Raw genomic sequence first — 17,836 nt, 5'->3', positions numbered from 1 at the left:
GCTTCATCACTTATGCAGTCACAGACAACCTCATATACTGACACATTCTCCAGCATTTTAAATTTACAAAGCACTTCACAGACCCTAGTTAATCCTTACAATAGCCCTGCAAGGTAGGTAGTTGTGTGTATTATTATCCTCGTTTCACAGCAGGGAGACTGAGGCAGGGAGATGAAGTGACTTGGCCAAAGCTACACAGCAAATCCGTGACGGAGCCAGGATTAGAACTCAGGATCACCTGTCTTCTAGCCCTTTGCTTAAACCTCATATGCTCTTATATCTACAGATCAGTTCATCTGTCACACTGTCAGATGTTCTGATCTGTTACTGTCATATGAGGTGTATCTGACTCTTAGTCCATTCATCTGAGAATTTAATCTGCTTTAACATTGCAGAAATCATTGTTTGGGGTTTGTGCAATAGCATGAGTGGTGAAATTGGCGTAAATAGTACAATTTCTATATATACCTTTTTCCATAAATATAAAAACTATATCTGACCTTCGGCATCTTTTTTCTGATGTTTCAAGTATAAAGCCCTGTAAAGTGTAAGTGCTGCTGCTGTTACGTTTCAGAATTGATGCACGTCAGTTCAGATATTCAGTTGGCTTGCTGCTTTCTCCCGTTTATTGTTAATCTCTCAAAAGAGAGTTAGGGAATCTGAGTCCTATGACAAGGATATATTTTTTTTAATCTACCTTTGGCCCTAATTAATTCAACTTTGCTTTTTAAAAAAAGCGTTTTATTTAAAACACATTACCAGCAAAAAGCCTTAGTATAAGGTTAATTTTCATCAGTATGAATTTTGATAGCCAGTAACAGGCATCTGCCTTGCCACCAAATGACACATTTGTTGATTTACAGAAAATAGGGTTTGTGCTTTAATAATTAAAAAAAAAAAGCAGTTGAGGAAAAAATGAAATAATTCTCTAGAAAAATTTGTCTTCACATTTCTTCCCATTATTTTTAGTAAAATTCAAATGATAAATGATGCATGTGATACTGCTCAGATACATTCCAACATAAGCCTTTTTCACATTAATATTTTTTAAAACCAGATTTTAATTTTATTGTATCTAGTCATTTCTAGGTTTCCCATCCCAATATCTGGATGCTTTGTTTCATTCTCTGTTCACCTAATGAAAACAAGAGTCAATTCTAAAGACTACATTCTAGTTATGTTGAAGTGCGTGTCCATTTTCAGATTCAGCTGGCTGAACTAACATCAGAAAAACACAAGATTCAAGAACATCTGCGGACCTCTTCGGAGCAACACCAGCGCACTCTGAGTTCTTACCAGCGGAAAATTGCAACCCTACAAGAAGAATGCAACACAGCAAAGGTACTTTTTCATAAAATAAGTAATAACTCTTTAGACTATTAGAAGACAAAGTTACTGAACTTGCACTTTTGCTTCCCTAAATTATCGTCTTGCAGGATTCTTACTCCTGGATCTTAGCTACTTGGCAGATGACTGGAAGGAATTCTCCTAACTTGTAATGGTTTTTGACCTTTTCAGCAATAGCAGCATAGAGCACAAGTTAGGCCTTTTACTACTTCGTTTGCACCATCCTCCGTGGAATATAAATGCTGCCATCCAAATGCTATAGTCAGTTTCTTTGACTGCACCAGAGCTGAAGCTCCGTTGTGATAATTGGGCTGACAAATGTACTGTAATAGTGAGCTCAGTTGTAAAAAAATATGTAAAAGTTTGTAATATTATTATTATATAGTAACAAATGTTGATGGAAACTAAAGAGCCTAGCTGGGTGAGGTAATCTCTCTTATTGGACCAACGTTTGTTGGTGGAAGAGGCAAGCTTTTGAGCTACACAGAGCTCTTTAAAATGGGAAGTATGTCAAGTTGCTTTCAATGATAAATGTTATAAACAGCTGCAGGAGACCTGGATATAATTCAAGGGCTAAATTGAAATCATGCTAGGTAAAAATAAAAAATGTAGAACCAGAAACGTAATGAACCAAAATTGTTTTCAAATATTAGGCCTAGTTGATGGGCAAAATAATGAGGAGATAGGGTATTCCACCCATCGTTCCTTTTGTGGGTCCTTTAAAGAAAAAGTACTTAGGGGAAAAATAGGAGACGACAGACAGAGGCTACTGAAGCAGGCTTCACTATCATCGCTGCTCCTGCCACCATCTCCTGGCAGCCTGCCATCATACAAATCCTGATCAGGCCAGAGAGAGGGATCCAGATGAGATCGCCACTCCTACTGGCTCCATCTGAATCCCACTAGAGATAAAATAGGATCAGACAGCAGCAGCAGCAACAACAGCTCTAGCCCATCTCAGCTAACGTCGTCTCTTTTTCCCAAGAGGACAGTTATTACCATCTGGGAAATGGTCAAACTAGGGGATTTTTCATTTAAACTTCTCTCCAGCTAAAGGAAAAAGGAACAAAAAATGCTGTTAAAATACATTTCAAATGCTTTAACTATGTTTCCTTTTCTGTAACTTTAATAAATTGTTTAAAAGATTTTTCATATGTTTACCATAGTCCTACGTAGATTGAGGTCTCTGTATACCAAACCCCAGACCTCTTTTAACTCTCTTTAATGATAGGCAGTGACTGTGTTACGTTAAGACCTTTGGCCCATTTATTCCATTTAAATTAATATACAGCAGCTCCCAGGAAAAAAAAGCCACCTCCCGATGATCAATGTATGTGTGCCTTGGAGGAAAAAAGAAAATAACTTCACAAACCAGAAAGTCCAAACTCTGTGAGGGAGGTAGATGAGGGAGTGTCCTAAAGACAACATCATCTGAAAAGCAGAGTTCAAAAATAAGTAATTTCCTCTTTTGAAGATATTATTTTTGCAGGATTCTCACATCCCAAATGAACATGAGTAGAGGCACAATGACCAGCAATAGCAAAGCTAGTCCCAACTGTGTGAAGAGGTAGAGGTTTTTATTAATATTTAGCATAAACAGTAAGAGGTGTAACAACATTCAAGCCTGTGTGAAGAGATTGCAATTTGAGAGAATTCCATGCTGAAAATAAAAGACATCTTAACATAAAATTCTTCTTAAAGGAGGCAAAGGTCTGGAATCCCCCATCTTGCAAAAGTTCTGGAGCACAGAGCGTCTTCTGGAAACTGAATACAAGGAGTAATATACCTCTACCTCGATATAATGCTGTCCTCGGGAACCAAAAAATCTTACCGCATTATAGGTGAAACTGCATTATATCGAACTTGCTTTGATCCGCTGGAGTGCGCGCAGGCCCCCTACCCCCGGAGCACTGCTTTACTGCATTATATTCGAATTCGTGTTATATCAGGTCATGTTATATCTGGGTAGAGGTGTACTTTGTAAATATCTGAAGAGAGGACCAGATAGCAGCTTGGCAATTCTCTGTGGTGGATACATCCATCTAATCAAATAGGCCTTGACATGGCTTCCAGATAATAGCAATGTGAAATGCCTTTGGGACATAGTTCTCTTTGTAACAGCATTGCTCAGCAAATTTGGTTTCTTTATCAAATCAAATCAAATCAAATTAGGTGGAGTTAGTCTGCTCCAAATAGACTCCCAAGGATTTCTGACACTGATGATGGAACACTAACATAACTTCGGATGGGAATCTCAAGTGAGTCCACTTTACCACCTTATCCTTGTAAAAATGAATCTGGTATAAGGTGCATCCATTCACTAGCACTAGGAAAATGACTGTCAATGTAAGAAACTTAAGTTCATAGGAATTAGTGTTTTAAAGGAGCTTTCATCAGGACCACGTTTTCATTTCCCTGCAGAGGTGTTCTGTTTTGTTTTCTTTTAATTGGAGGTTTCAGAAGTGTTGAGCCCTGCATGAAATGACAAAAGGTTGCAGAAACACACTTCTACCTGAAACTAGTTCAAGATAAGCCAAAAAAGATATTTCTGGAAGGAGTTAGTCTGTGCAAGAGACTGAGATGGGCGAAGAAAGTAGTCAAGCAGTTTTTGTAGCGCAAGTAAAGGAGTCCATATGGACCTTACTGTACTACACGTAAAAACCTTTCCCACTGGAATCCCTAGGTCCTATTTAGTAGATGACTTCTGAATCAGCTGCTTGAACACACCATACCTACAAACCTCTAATCTGCCAGAAGCCAAGCTGTAAGGGAAAGAGTTTCTTGGAGCCAGACCTATAGGAGTGTGTCTCATTTGCCTCAAGGACAGTTTGGGGGCACTCAGCTCACCAAATTTCTTCGCTATCCAGGTCAACCTTTGTAGACTTGTTGGGCATTTCCACACGTCATGGCTAATTCCTTTGTGGACAATGCAAAGCATCCATCCTGGATGTAGTTCTGCCACACTGACATGGTATGAAGCTATGGTGTGGCCTTCCCTCTTTCTTGGATACTACATCTGCAAAAGAAAAAGAATACTGACACCTCAGAGGAGCACGTGACCAATGAAAAGGTGAGCCTCAAAATAGTTGCCAAGTCACAACTAAGAAATTAGATGCAAAAACAGTAGAGCAAGTGAAGATGCATCGAATACAACAAAGGCTGCTTATCAGATATTTTGGGTGTGGAATACTTTAACTCAAGTGCCTGAATGAAAGGAAAAGTGAAGGACTTGTTTAAAAAAAATTATATTGCCAAACATCACTGGAGCCAGAAGAGCTGTAGCAATGGCTGTTGAAGTACAGTCTCCCCATGGAAGCTCCTTCACCAGCCACAGTTAAGAAACGACTGGAACATTCAGAGCGATGTATTTATATTTAGCAGGGGGTGGTGTCATGTAGTAGGTGTCATGTCAGTAGAGGGCATGACATGTGTTGCCCTCAGTGTTTTTAAAAAAAAAAAAAAAAAAAATCACAAGCTATGGGAATTCCACCAGCCACTTGCTGAGATTTAGGAGAGAAAATCATGCACAGATGGTATTTTTAGAGAAAGGGAGCACAAAACTTTGAATACTGGATGAGTACTGCTTGTCAAGTCAGTGTGATTAATACACACTCTTCTTGCTGTAAGAGCTGTGGTCAAAGATGAAGCTACCTGACTCTTTTTTTAATGGCAGGAAATTTACATTGACGTAACTTTAATTTACATGTTAAGTGATTTTAGTATAAGCATAGTAAAAAGACAGAAAATAAACTGTAGATATATATTTTTAAAACAAAGTATGGAATCTTCCCATCATCCTGTTTGCTTGAACAAAAATACCAGAATGACTCAGAAATCCAGTCGTAGTACAAATAGCTGTCTGATTATGACTGTAACAGTGACTGACTATGACGAAGCCTGTGTGTTGGCAGAGGAAATGATTGCCTGTGTTGTTTCTATCGCCGTCTTGTTTTGGAGTTGCTGTTTATAATATTTTGTTGGTTGTTTTTATTTTCAAGGACTTCGTAATGTTTTATAGTACTATTTGTATGTTACAATATAATATATAAAATTGTGTATTTGTAAACTGTCCGAAAGACAGATGTGATTAACGCTAATGTTCTCCCTATACCAAAAAAAGTTTACCTACCAATCATGGAATATTGTATTTTAAATGAACTGGCTCTCTTAGGTGATATATTAACTGTTTTAACCATCCATTCAACACAACAAAAAAGGAAATGCAACTGTTCATATTTCTTGATCTTTAAACGATGTAATATGCATATATATCACAAAGTAAAACTGAAACTATTTGGTTTTATATAAATAAGTGGCATATATAATTCAGGGTTTTTTTTTTTCATGTTATAGGCAGAACAAGTTGCTGTTACCTCTGAATTTGAAAGCTACAAAGTCCGTGTTCATAATGTTTTAAAACAACAAAAGAATAAATCTGCTTCTCAGACTGAAACTGAGAGAGCCAAGCAAGAAAGGTAAAAGTTATGTCTATACGTGCTCGATAGTAAAAGCCTAATGAAGCTAACAATAAGCAAGAATTTTTTTGCTATTGTATACCTATTTAAATAGAAGGGCAGGGGGATGAGAAATCCACTGCTGTAGTCTTTTTGGCTAACAAACTGCAGTAATGTGACAGAAATGTTCATCTATGTGATGATTATTGATTCACATCTAATTTTTGGCATTCATATTTTATAACTGAGGATTACTGAAATACCCAGACAGAACACTTTACAAAGATGCCATCAACTTAAATCTAAAATTGTTTCACATATCTATGTTACTATAGCTAAAAGATTTTTAAAATCTCTATTTTTCACTACGATTACATTCTACATTTTATATTACTCTGAAAAATAAATTTTTTTCACTATTTCTCTGAGGGCTATTAGGTACTACTGTAATACAAATAAATAATATATAGTCAGCCAGTTTCTATTGTTTCTGTGGAGTCTTCCACTTGAAAAAATTACTGGTGGGTGAGGGAATAGTGTTGTGACTATCAAATCCAAAAAACTGGCAGGAAAACTCAAGCACAGATTTAAAACCTGAATCTAATTTTAACTCATTATTAGAAATCACTTGATTTCCAAGTTGACCATACCCCTTTTTCAGTAACTTGTGCTGGGACTCCTACTTTGAACATAATGGCTGTTGGCAGAACACTTTGAGTTTGATACATTTACATTTTGGTTTTGTATAGCTATATAACAGATATCTTAGAGTAAGGCTTTATTTTCTTGTTTTAAAAGAAAACAGGTAACTTTATTCCTGAATGAATGTATGTTTATACTCCCTTTCTCCACCTTCTCCCTTACCAAAACGTAAAACACCTTTTTTTTTCCTGCGTGGATTATCTGTTTTCTCTTGTCCCTGCTTGGATAGGGGATGAACCCTTGAGGTTCAGAATGAAGCTGAAACTAATGTCTGCTTTTTGGTCAACAGTTTCAGTGTAAGCCTGATTTGTGGCATGAAAATGTACTGTTGAAAATGGTTTTCAGCTACAGCCTTCCTTACAAAAAGCTGCTGTTCACACCAGCTCAACTGAACCATTGTTAGCATCAGCGAAAGGCGAGTGTAAGTAAGGCTCCAGGGGCCAGTCCAGTTCTTACCAGCATGTCAATTAGACTTGCTTTCAGCAAGGTTAACTGACATGGCGGTTTAAAAAAAACAAACTAAACAGTTCCAGTCCCAGAAAACTTGCAAACGCAACAGTTTTACCCATTGTTACCCTTTTTTTGTAAACTTTCCCTGGCATAAACATGGTGAAAAGGTGAACTGAACTAGTTCTGAAAACTTTTAAGTGCAAGTATAGGCCAGACAAATTCAATGCAGTTTCAGAAGGTCTTAGACTTAATTCCACGTGGGATCTACGCTAGCAGTTATCTGTTTCAGGGCAACCATTCCTGATGGTCATAGTCAAAAAGTGGTCAGTGTCCTAAAATGACAGAGTCATTGTGCGTAAGCCATGGTTAGGACTATAATTTTGTGACAAGAGTCACAGAATCCATGACTTCCAGAGACCTCTGTGACTTGAGCCCCCAACACCTGGGAGCTGCAGGATCCCCCAATGCCCCTGATGGCTGGGAACTGCGGGTGCCCCAGCTCCCAGCTGCAGAGGGAGGTAGAGGTGCCTCACAGGCAGCTCCCAGCTGCAGAGGGAGGCAGGGATGCCTGGAGTGCCGAGGCAGTGGCAAGACCCCAAACTCCCCACCACTGTTGACAGCAGGGCTTCCAGAAAGTCCCAGCCGCCATGGGCAGCAGGGGTGCCCGGCAGCTCTTGAGTCCCACAGGCACCCTGGGGCTTGGAGCTGCGCGGGCGCCCCGGACTTTGGAGCCACCGCAGGTGGTAACGGGACCTTGCACCTCTGAGCCAGGCCCCTTGGTTGATGTGGGGAGCCTGCAGCTCCCCATTTTGTCATGCATATTTTTAGTAAAAGTCACAGACAGGTCATGGGCAATAAAGAAAAAAATCATGGAAGCCCATGACCTGTCTGTGACTTTTACTAAAAATTTGCATGACAATCTTAGTCCTAATCATGATTAACTGATCTTTGGCACAGGTCTGGAAATACTGGTCCAGATCCAGCAGAGGGAGTCCTATGATTCATTAGGGAGGGGATCCCTGATAGAAACTATTAAATAGCATCTGAGCTGTTGCCTATTTAAATAAAATAAATAGAAGATACTGAGAATTCGGAGAAATTCTTCATCAGATTCTAGCTAGTCAGGGCATGAGTTCCTTTGAAACAAGATCGTTGTAAGGGAGTCTCATTTACTTATCTTCCCCTTTTGCCAGCAGAGGAATTCTGATGGGAAGCAGTGTTCTGTTACTACTGGACATAGGCTGTTGGGGAAGGGTTAATTTCAGAAATTTGTAAGTCGGACAGTTTGATCAACAGTTGAATAATACAGGATAAAATTTCAAAGGAAGGATTACTCCCTGAGTTAAAGGGTTATTTCTACAACTCTTAACCATACAAATAGTTAATTTTAGAAGTTAATAGAATTATTCACATCCGTAAGGACTAAGAGTTTGAATATGCTTTCAGGTTCTTAAAGTTGTATTTTTGTCAAAATTGGGACAGGTGAGTTTGCTTTTTTCCTCTAGATTCTCTTGCCTGAATCAATTTATCTTAATATAGCACACTGACTGGTTTTTCTGGTGTTAATTTTTGCCGGTTACCACCTTCTCCCAAACCCCATTTTTCACAACCTTCTACTCTTTCTTTCCTGTACCTTGTGTTCACCCCTGCGAGGCTGGCGCAAAACAAACAAACAAATCCAAAAAACACCCAAGAGACATTTCTTACCTAAACCTGCACCCCACCCATTATCTATTTTCCTTCCCACGCACAGCTTCTCTAGCTTTGTCCCCCATAACTTGTCTAATGCTGAAAGGATTATTAACAACACTCTTTCCCTCCTCTTCCCTCATCCCCCCTTAATCAGGCAATGCTTCAAGCTGTTCCAGGAACAATGGGACACAAGCAGGCCATGTGTTCCTGGGACAATCCCGAAATCAGCTATTTTGTTGTCATTTCAGCTAAGATTATATTCTAGAGAGAATTCTGTCGTAACACTTAATCATTCAAACCATTTAGTGTAATGAAAAGGTAATTCAGATCTAATAGAATAGATTACCCAAAATACTAATGATACGTTTGGCAGTTCTGAAATGAGATAACTCTCTTTAAAATATGTATTGTTTTTTTCCTTAGAGAACACATGGAAACGGTGATAGACCAACTAAAAGTAAAGTTACAAGATGCCCAGCATAATTTACAAATCAGTGTAACTGAACTTCAAGCATTGCAGTCTGAACATGACACCCTGCTGGAACGGCACAATAAGATGCTGCAGGAGACGGTGACGAAAGAGGCAGAACTCCGAGAAAAGTATGGTTCTCTGATGATGAAATATGTTGTATTATTGTTTGTGCAATTGGTGCCAAGCCTTTGTTTGTTTGAACCATTCTACATTCATGGAAGGGGTATAATTGTTTGCAGAAAGTTAGTGGGATTTCCATAAGATCAGGGATTTTAAACTTCCTCCTACTCAAATTTCCCTACACTTTTTTTCTGTTTAACTGTATACTTTCAAAGATTACATTTTTGCAGCCCCTTGTGTTGAGAAATGTAATCTGATGCAAATGTCCACTTCTGACTAGGAAAAGCGTTCAAATCTCTAAATTGCAGTACAGACAGAATGGTGGGAATCCCATCATTGCCAGTTAAAGTCCAATTAAGTGCCCTTGTGAAAAGGTAACATTTTTAAATATCTCCTTCCCACAATCCCATTTCACTATTTTAGTCAGAGTGAGCATCTGTGACTTTTAATTTTTCAGACAACGTTATGGGTGTCTTAAATTTTTCTGCTTCAGGGCACTTCAACAAACTCCATCCTTCCCCTTCTCTCTTCTTGTTTCCCTGTGTAGTACTGTCAAACTTCTTTCTTGTCGCAGAGAATGGGATGGAATAATCTTTGGAATTGTTGGCATTTGGTATGGGTGGAGAGTAACAAAAGATACTTTCAGCTCCTGTTGGCCATAGAAACAAAGACCAGACCTGATACTTGAACCTGGGTCTTTTACTTATCAGTGAAGCATGAGGCACAATTTTTTTTCTTAGGTTAGCATAATTAGTGGGGGGGAAAAGAACATAATTGGGAATCATCTATAAGGTAAACATTCATCTTTCAGGGTCTGTACTATACAGTCTGAGAACATGGTGTTGAAGTCAGAGCATGCACAGACTGTGAATCAGCTGATGACCCAGAACGAAGCTCTTCAGAACAGTTTTAAAGATCAAGTGAGGCATTTGCAAGAAGAGCATAGGAAGACTGTAGAAAGGTTGCAACAGCGGTTATCCAAGGTAGAAGCGCAATTCTTCCAACTTAAGAGTGAACCCAGCACAAGAGGTAAGTTTTTGTAGAGTCATGCATCCCAAAAACTCCCTTTTTGTTGATTATTCGCTTTTAGCTAAGTGGCAGACTGATTCGTCACTTCTCTGTCGTTGATAATCATACAGACCTCTCCAAAAACATATGGTATACCCATTTACCAACTGTTTTTCACATATAAAATGGTAAGCACTGATATTGGTTTCAATTGTTGATACAGTACTTATGTCAATTACGTCACTTTATTTCCTCTGTGACATCTGGGATTTTGTCGTCTTACTGACAGAGGGAGGAAGAGTCATTCTAAAAATTAAGAGTCATTATTGCTCTGCCTGTCCATTTGTATCAGGTTTTGGAGAGCCCACTGGACATCTCCTTTCAAGATAAAGAGTAAAGCTACTGATTCGGTGCATATGGAAGAAGCTACAACTTCTCATCGCAAAAGACAGCTGTGTAGCTTAGATCTTGGGTTAGCAAAAGAGCAATAGAATGTGATTGTGTGTAGTAAACTGTATTTGTAATACATTCTTAAATGTTGTACCAAGCAGTTATAAAACACCTTTTTAGCTATATATATATATATATATATATATATATATATATATAGCTAAAAAGGTGTTTTACATATACCATAGATAGATAGATAGATATAGATATATAGATCAGTGGTATATGTATCTGATAGAGATCTTGTTGTTTTTTATTTAAAAATTTACTAAAAAGCCAGAGTATTGAATGGTTCAGGGTATTGATAATAGGAAATAGAGCCTTTGAACTCACGGTCATAGGTTGAAACCTAACCGAAGCTGGTAGTCCCCAAATGCTATTTGGCTACACAGTGACACATGTAGAGTGAATTGTTGGTCTCAGCTCATTTCCTAAAGGGTCAGTCTGTATTATAAATATTACCATCCAAATTGGCACCCTTGTTGGCGGTCTCAGAAAATAAGTTGAAGACTCGTTCTGGAGGCTGAGCTAAAGTCACTTTTAGAAGGGGATTCCCCACTTCAGGAACTAGGCACATTGTAGAGGTTGGGGTGACATGCAGGGAAAGAAGGAGCTTCTGTTTATGCTGCTTCTGCTTGTACTTTATTTCTTATGTGGATTTGGGTGTGTCTCTGTCTCTTTCTCCACATCTGTCAATATGCAACTTTCAAAAGCACTAAAATTCCTTGAGATTTAGTTTCTAAATTGAAACAATCTACAATATTATTTTTAAAAAATCCCTCACTGCTGTTACTGAACCATATACTAATTATAGTTAACTGAACAGGTATGCTGTGAAATGCTTACCCTTCCAAAAGAGTAAAAAACTAACCCTTGATCCGTATCTTTCTAAAGGTAAAACCAGCACCAACCTTTCATATTTTTAGCGTATGTACTGAAAAAAGATACGATAATCCAGAATTTTTTCTGCTGGGATTTATGTGAGTGAGTGGGCACGGACCAGAAACTGGACTGAGACGACCCATTTGGTTCATAGGTGCAATCTCTTAGGGGGTGACTGTCCAGCTTTTCACTCCTCCTTTCCCTTTCACTATGGCTATAGGATTAATGCAGCCTCATCACTGGTCTTACTTCCCACTCCCCCCCTCATCCCCCAAATTTAAAATAGTTACACCAGTGACTTGTTTCACATAGGCCATTTAAAAGACGCTTTAAATCACTGGTAATGTGGGGTTTAGTTATAGTGGTGTCTTTGAAGTGAAAGGCTGTGTTTTATATTGTGAAATATGCTTTATTCATTCTTTAAGGACAACTGAACTTCTCACATAATGGCTTTGTTTCACTTTACTGCATGTATACATCTCCTTAATTTAAGATGCTAAAAGATGTATTTAGCGTCTTTAGTTCTCACATTCACCTTCATATCCGGTTGAGTGGCTTTTGGGTGATCATCCCCAGCATACAGCTGTGTTGTTTATTAATGTATGCCATCCAAAAGAAATTCTTTTTCAGGTCCGGCTGTTTCAAACCTACCAGTGAAGAACTTGCGAGAACGGAGAAACACTGACCTTCCTCTTCTTGATGTGCACACTGTAGCTAGGGAAGAGGGAGAAGGAATGGAAACAACTGACACAGAGTCTGTGTCTTCTGCCAGTATCTATATGCCATCATTGGAACAACTTCTTAATTCTCCTGAAGCAAAATTTGGCAAGTAAAACCTTTTTTAAATAGATGTTTAAGTACTTAATTAATTTGAGTTATAGAATCAATATTACTTGGTACTCTTCTGGGCACCATAGAAAGTTGTCCCTTAGAGCATTGAGATACTTGTCATTCTTTCTCCCACTTTACTACCATAACTTTTTCCCCCTGGTGTTGCAGCAACCTTAGGTGGGATTTTCAAGGGAGACTTAAGCACCTTACAGCCGCTTCAGGTGCCTAAGTCCAAAGATCCTCAAAACCCCTGTTCAGCTGCCACTTAACCCTATAGACACCTAAACTCCCTAGGCACCTAAATTTCCACTGGTAGGGTCCCCTAAGTGCCAAAGATCTCACTTGCAAGGACCCATACAGTAGATGTGCTCACAGGCCAGCATAGATCACATCCCCATGGGCCATGCATAAAATGGAGGAGAATGTTGTGGTGATGATCTTTTACCAAGTTGCCTCCTGGTTAGAGCAATCATGTAGGATGTGGGAGGCCCAGGTTCAAGTCCCCCTTAGCGTGCGTAAACACACACACACACTCTCTCACCCATCCCTTCTGTCCTTCCTTCCATCCTTGGATTAGGCACCTATCCCCAGGATATGGTTCGTGGCTCTGACATCTGAATGGAGATACTCACCAAACTCCCTTTGAGGGGCAGGACTTAGGCTAGCTTAGATGGCTCTCCACTCAACATGTTGGTTTCTGTAAATCCCCCTTTTTAGGTACCTTGCTTTCCTCAGGCATTGTATAAGAAGCCTGGGCTCCTAACTCGGGGTTGTGAATTCCACTTGGCAGCAGGTCATCTAAAAGTTAGGTGCTGTAATGCTCAGCCTAAGCTGTGCCTTAAGAATCCCACCCCTTCTAATAAAGCATTGGACACTGCTGCCACCACAAACATTGCTACTTGAGGAGTTGGCTGAGGCTTATGAGAATAATTTACCGTCTCCTAGGGATTAGAAATCTGAACTTTGATTCCTTCCTATTGCAGACACTAGATCACTATGCATTGTTAGCACTGAGTGTACATTGACATTATTAATTTTTGTATAAGCTTTGTCCTCGAATAGGGATTAAGGGTCATGTTTGTTACAGTTTTTATTCATGGATTCCAAAACTACTTAAAATTTGTAAAAAAACAAAACAAAAACTTTTACATTTAGGGACTTTCTTGGAAAAGAGATCAGGTAGGTGAATGAGTTGGTAAACTGTAGGAACTATGAGTGTGAAGAGAACAGCTCAGAATACTGTATAGAAAGCTATTAAGTTTTCATCCAACTCCTATTAAATTCAGACACAGAACTTCCACTGGCTTTAATGTGAGTGGGATTGCACTACTGGAGAACATAGGATCAGCGGGAACTTGTGCCAAAGTGCATGATTTCCTTTTGAAGTTGCAAAAAAGTACAGCGGGGAAATGCAGAACAGCCAGCTAATTGTACAGAGATGATAAGCAAGTCCAAAAACAATTTTGAGGAAATATTGAATTCCTCCGAAAGGAAAAACAACCCAGGAGTTCCTCCCCCAAACCTTTAAAGAAACACTGAAGTCAGATTCTACAAAAATAGTTGAGTTGCTATGAACTTTTTAGTACTTTTTTAAATTTTGTGTATATACAAAAAAAATCACAAACCAAAAATTTGGCAGCAATAATAGAAATGGGTGGTGATGGAAAAACTCTGAGAAGTCAGATTTTACATTTCTATGATTCGATGTTGCCACCATGACACCAGTGTAATTCTGAAAAATGACCCTGATAAACTATCAGTCCAAATGTAAAGTACCATGTAAAGTAAAATCCAAAGTAATCCTTTTTGAAATATAAAATTGCAGAGCCACCTCAATGGCAAACAGAACTCACCAAAGAAGAGCTGGTGCAGAAGCTAAACACAACAACAAAAAGTGCTGATCATTTGAATGGATTGCTTCATGAATCTGAAGCAACCAATGCAATATTAATGGAACAAATTAAGGTTAGTAGCCATGCACTCGCTGACATTTTAGATATGGCTCTTTAGGGGGGGTTGTTTGTTTTTGTTTACTGCATGTATGTGTTTCAAATCAATTCTTTTTATACCTTAATACCAAATTAGTTGTTTCACAAAACTTATTATTCAAACTGGAATGTTTGAAATTTGGTGAGATGCAAAATATAACTACCTATATTTTTTTTCAAATTCCACATACTGTATGTACATAACATTGACAAAATACACCCAGTAGTTGGTAAGATAAAAGTCAGTTCTCACATGCAAGTGCACCTTTACTCAATAGATGTAAATGCAGGTTGAGCTTAAGATTCCTTGGATGCTCGAATACTGAGCTGATATAGCATCAAATGACTGTTACTTATCTAATTTTATTTTAGGAGCTACTCAATTTGATCAGTGTTGGTGGATTCAAAGGTGCCGTTTTCAAAGACTGTTTTACGTCCTTAGTTGACAAGGCCAATTTGCATTTTCTGCAACTGAAGATAACAGCTTTTTGAAGCCAGTCTTCAAAACAGCATTCTTGTGAGGTGCACAGTCTACTAATATCAAAATTTGGGTGCATACCACTTGTTTTGCTATATAAATATTTCCTAATTAGATGAGTGAATAGTTTGCCAAAACATAACCCAAGTACCATATCTACTCAAGCCTTTGAATTTTACTCCTGATCACCAGAATTGCACAATCTGTACCTTGTTCCCCCATACTTTCTTTATACAACTAAATTACTTTTAACTAATATTGCAAAACTTATCCAAAAAGGTGTTAAAGATTTTAAATAGGTTAAATGAATTCTGAACCAATAGTGTTATCTGGAGGCCAGCTGTACATTCAGGCCTCATGGGATCTTTGCCCAGAACACATCTTATGTAAACTACTGAACGCTTTCAGTACCTTATTGCATGTCTAATATATATGTGCTGTGTTTCCAGATTAGTTTATTCAGTCATTCATTTTATAAAAATCAATAAAAATGTAATATTTAATGGTGTCTTTCTGCCTGCAGCTTCTTAAGAGTGAAGTAAGACGACTGGAAAGGAACCAAGAGCGAGAGAAGTCTGTTGCTAATCTGGAATATTTGAAAAATGTTCTGCTGCAATTTATATTTCTGAAGTCAGGCAGTGAAAGAGAGAGGCTTCTTCCAGTAATGGACACCATGTTGCAGCTCAGCCCTGAAGAGAAGGGAAAACTTGTTGCAATTGCCCATGGTATGAGAGGTACTTTTGTATTGTCAAAAAGTTGCAGAAATAGAATATGAAAGTAGAAAAGATAAATGAAACTTGGTGTGACATCCTTCTGTGCAGATCTTCCAGAACAATAAAGATCAAGAACATGGTGTAAACAGACAGGGAATAGAATATTCTGGTCATTTAGGAGGGAGTTAAGATATTCATAACTAATAAAACAAGACTGTTAGCCAAAAGTTTAAAAAAAAATTATCTGACGTAAAAATACAACCTTTGAGAAACAGTTATATCTAACTTCCTTTCTTGTTAAACCTCATAGCAGACAGAGTCACTTTTCTGAAGATCTCATTCAAAGTGATACAGGGGAAAAAAGGTACTGTGAAATAGCTCCCATGGCAGATGCTCTCCCAAGAAACTAGAAGTTATAGTCTAATTTTAATTAATAAAGGTCATATTATAAAACTAACTTTTTAGTGGCTAATGTCCACCTTTGAAAATACTCTCCAACAAATATCCCATAAGTACAAGGATCTAGGAAAATTCAGGCCTCTGCAAGAATTTTGTAAGTAGACAGCTCCTTCTTATGGTAAGTGTTAAGAGTACTTGTCAAACATAATTTACTCGCAATTTGCAATAGGCTTTTTGTATTATCCCATTCAAAACATTTTTATTGGGTATTTATTGTCATTTTCCCTGTTTAGGGAAATTGTAATTAGTTAAACATTTTCGATTGTCATGGGCAGTGTCTGCACTTTCCAGATCATTTTTTTAAATAAGGAATAAGTCAGTTACTCCTGAACATAAAGTAAGGAGAAGTGAGCATGACAGTGAAATGTGGAGACACACTAATGCACTAAGTGGAAGGATTTATAATTGGAATGGCAAGGCAGAAAAAGTTCCTAGCATTGAGTACTGCTGTTCTGGCAGTCCCTAGGGAATAGAGCTTAGTATTAACATGGGATCTTCAAGGTGAAGTCCATAAAGGAGATGAAACAGGCCTTTTATCTCTTTGCCAAATGCAGACATGTTTCCTGAAATACTCTAATGTAGTGGTCACCAACCTGTAGATCGCGATCAACTGGTCAATCCCGGAGCCTCAGCCAGTCGATCACGATCTCCGGCTGCTAAAAGTCCAGTGGTGCAATGGAACTAGGCATGCTCCCTGCCTGCAATGGCCCCACACCACTCCCAGAAGCCGCCAGCATGTCCCCATGACTCCTGGGGCAGGGCAGATCTTTGTACACTGCTCCTACCTGCAAGCACTACACCCGCAGCATCCATTAGTCGGGAATGGGCAACTGCGGCCAATGGGAGCTGTGGGGGCAGTGCCTGCAGAGAGGGGCAGCGCGCAGAGCCACATGACCTCCCCTCTTCCCTCCAGGGGCCACAAGGGCTTGCTGGCCGTTTCTGGGAGCAGTGTAGGGCTGGGACAGGCAGGGAGCCTGCCTTAGCCTTGCTGCACTGCTGACCAGGAGCCACCCGAGGTAAGTGCAGCCTGTTGGGAATCTGCAACCCAACCCCCAGCTCTGAGCCCCTCCCGGAGCCAGCACCCCGAACTCCTTCCTCCACCCCAAACCCCTGCCCCAGCCCTGATCCTTCCCCCAGATCTAGCACACTGTACTCCCTCCTGCATCCAAACTCCCTCCCAGAGCCCGTAACCCCTCCTGCACCCCAAGACTCTGCCTCAGCCCAGAGCCCCCTCCTGCACCCAAACTTCCTGCTAGAGCTTGCACCCCTAACCCCCTCTTGCATTCGCTGCCCCAGGCTCCACCCAGAGCTCCCTCCCACATTCCAAACCCCTTAGCCCCAGCCCAGAGCCCATATTCCCTCGTGAACCCCAAGCCCCTGCCCGAACCCCCTGAAAGTGAGTGAGGGTCAGGGAGAGCGAGTAACGGAGGGAAGGGGGGATGGAGTGAGCGGAGCGGGGCCTCAGGGTAGGAGTGGGGTAGATCCTGGACTGCACTTAAATTCCAAAATTGATCTTGTGTGTAAAAAGGTTGGAGACCACTGCTCTAAACAAAGTGTACACTGGACAGTGGTGTTTCGTAATGACAAAATCTGTCAATGTGGTAGCAGTTTTCTAGAGTGTATTTTAAAAGGTTCTCATAAAAAAAGATAACTGGCGAACTTAAGGATGGGATTTGAATGTAGGAAAACTGACAGCAGTACATTTTTGTGTCTTTCTTGAATAAGATTGCATCGTTCAGTTCACTTGTGCATAGTTGTTGTTCAGGGCTGGTGAAGATTATAAGCATATT

The 17,836-nt window shown here is 39.5% G+C and overlaps 1 protein-coding gene across 5 annotated transcripts in view; it reads left to right on the top strand.

The window, feature by feature from the left end:
* GCC2 (GRIP and coiled-coil domain containing 2) overlaps nt 1–17,836 on the top strand; it is a 44,078-nt gene that overhangs the window by 20,818 nt on the left and 5,424 nt on the right. For 3 of the 5 annotated variants that reach the window (XM_030569482.1, XM_030569463.1, XM_030569473.1), the window contains 7 exons: nt 1,204–1,341; nt 5,701–5,822; nt 9,069–9,245; nt 10,049–10,266; nt 12,208–12,402; nt 14,234–14,373; nt 15,398–15,599. In XM_030569482.1, coding sequence (XP_030425342.1) covers nt 1,204–1,341; nt 5,701–5,822; nt 9,069–9,245; nt 10,049–10,266; nt 12,208–12,402; nt 14,234–14,373; nt 15,398–15,599 — 1,192 coding nt within the window. Of the gene's footprint in view, nt 1–1,203; nt 1,342–5,700; nt 5,823–9,068; nt 9,246–10,048; nt 10,267–12,207; nt 12,403–14,233; nt 14,374–14,768; nt 14,919–15,397; nt 15,600–15,897; nt 17,063–17,836 lie in introns of those variants that run through there. The other 2 variants (XR_004001255.1, XM_030569492.1) reach the window with 2 other exon arrangements.

Source organism: Gopherus evgoodei, chromosome 1, assembly GCF_007399415.2.
Source record: "Gopherus evgoodei ecotype Sinaloan lineage chromosome 1, rGopEvg1_v1.p, whole genome shotgun sequence".
In the NCBI taxonomy this organism is placed as follows: domain Eukaryota; kingdom Metazoa; phylum Chordata; order Testudines; family Testudinidae; genus Gopherus; species Gopherus evgoodei.
The sequence above is the reverse complement of the archived record's forward strand: the minus strand, read 5'-3'. Positions and strand labels throughout refer to the sequence as shown.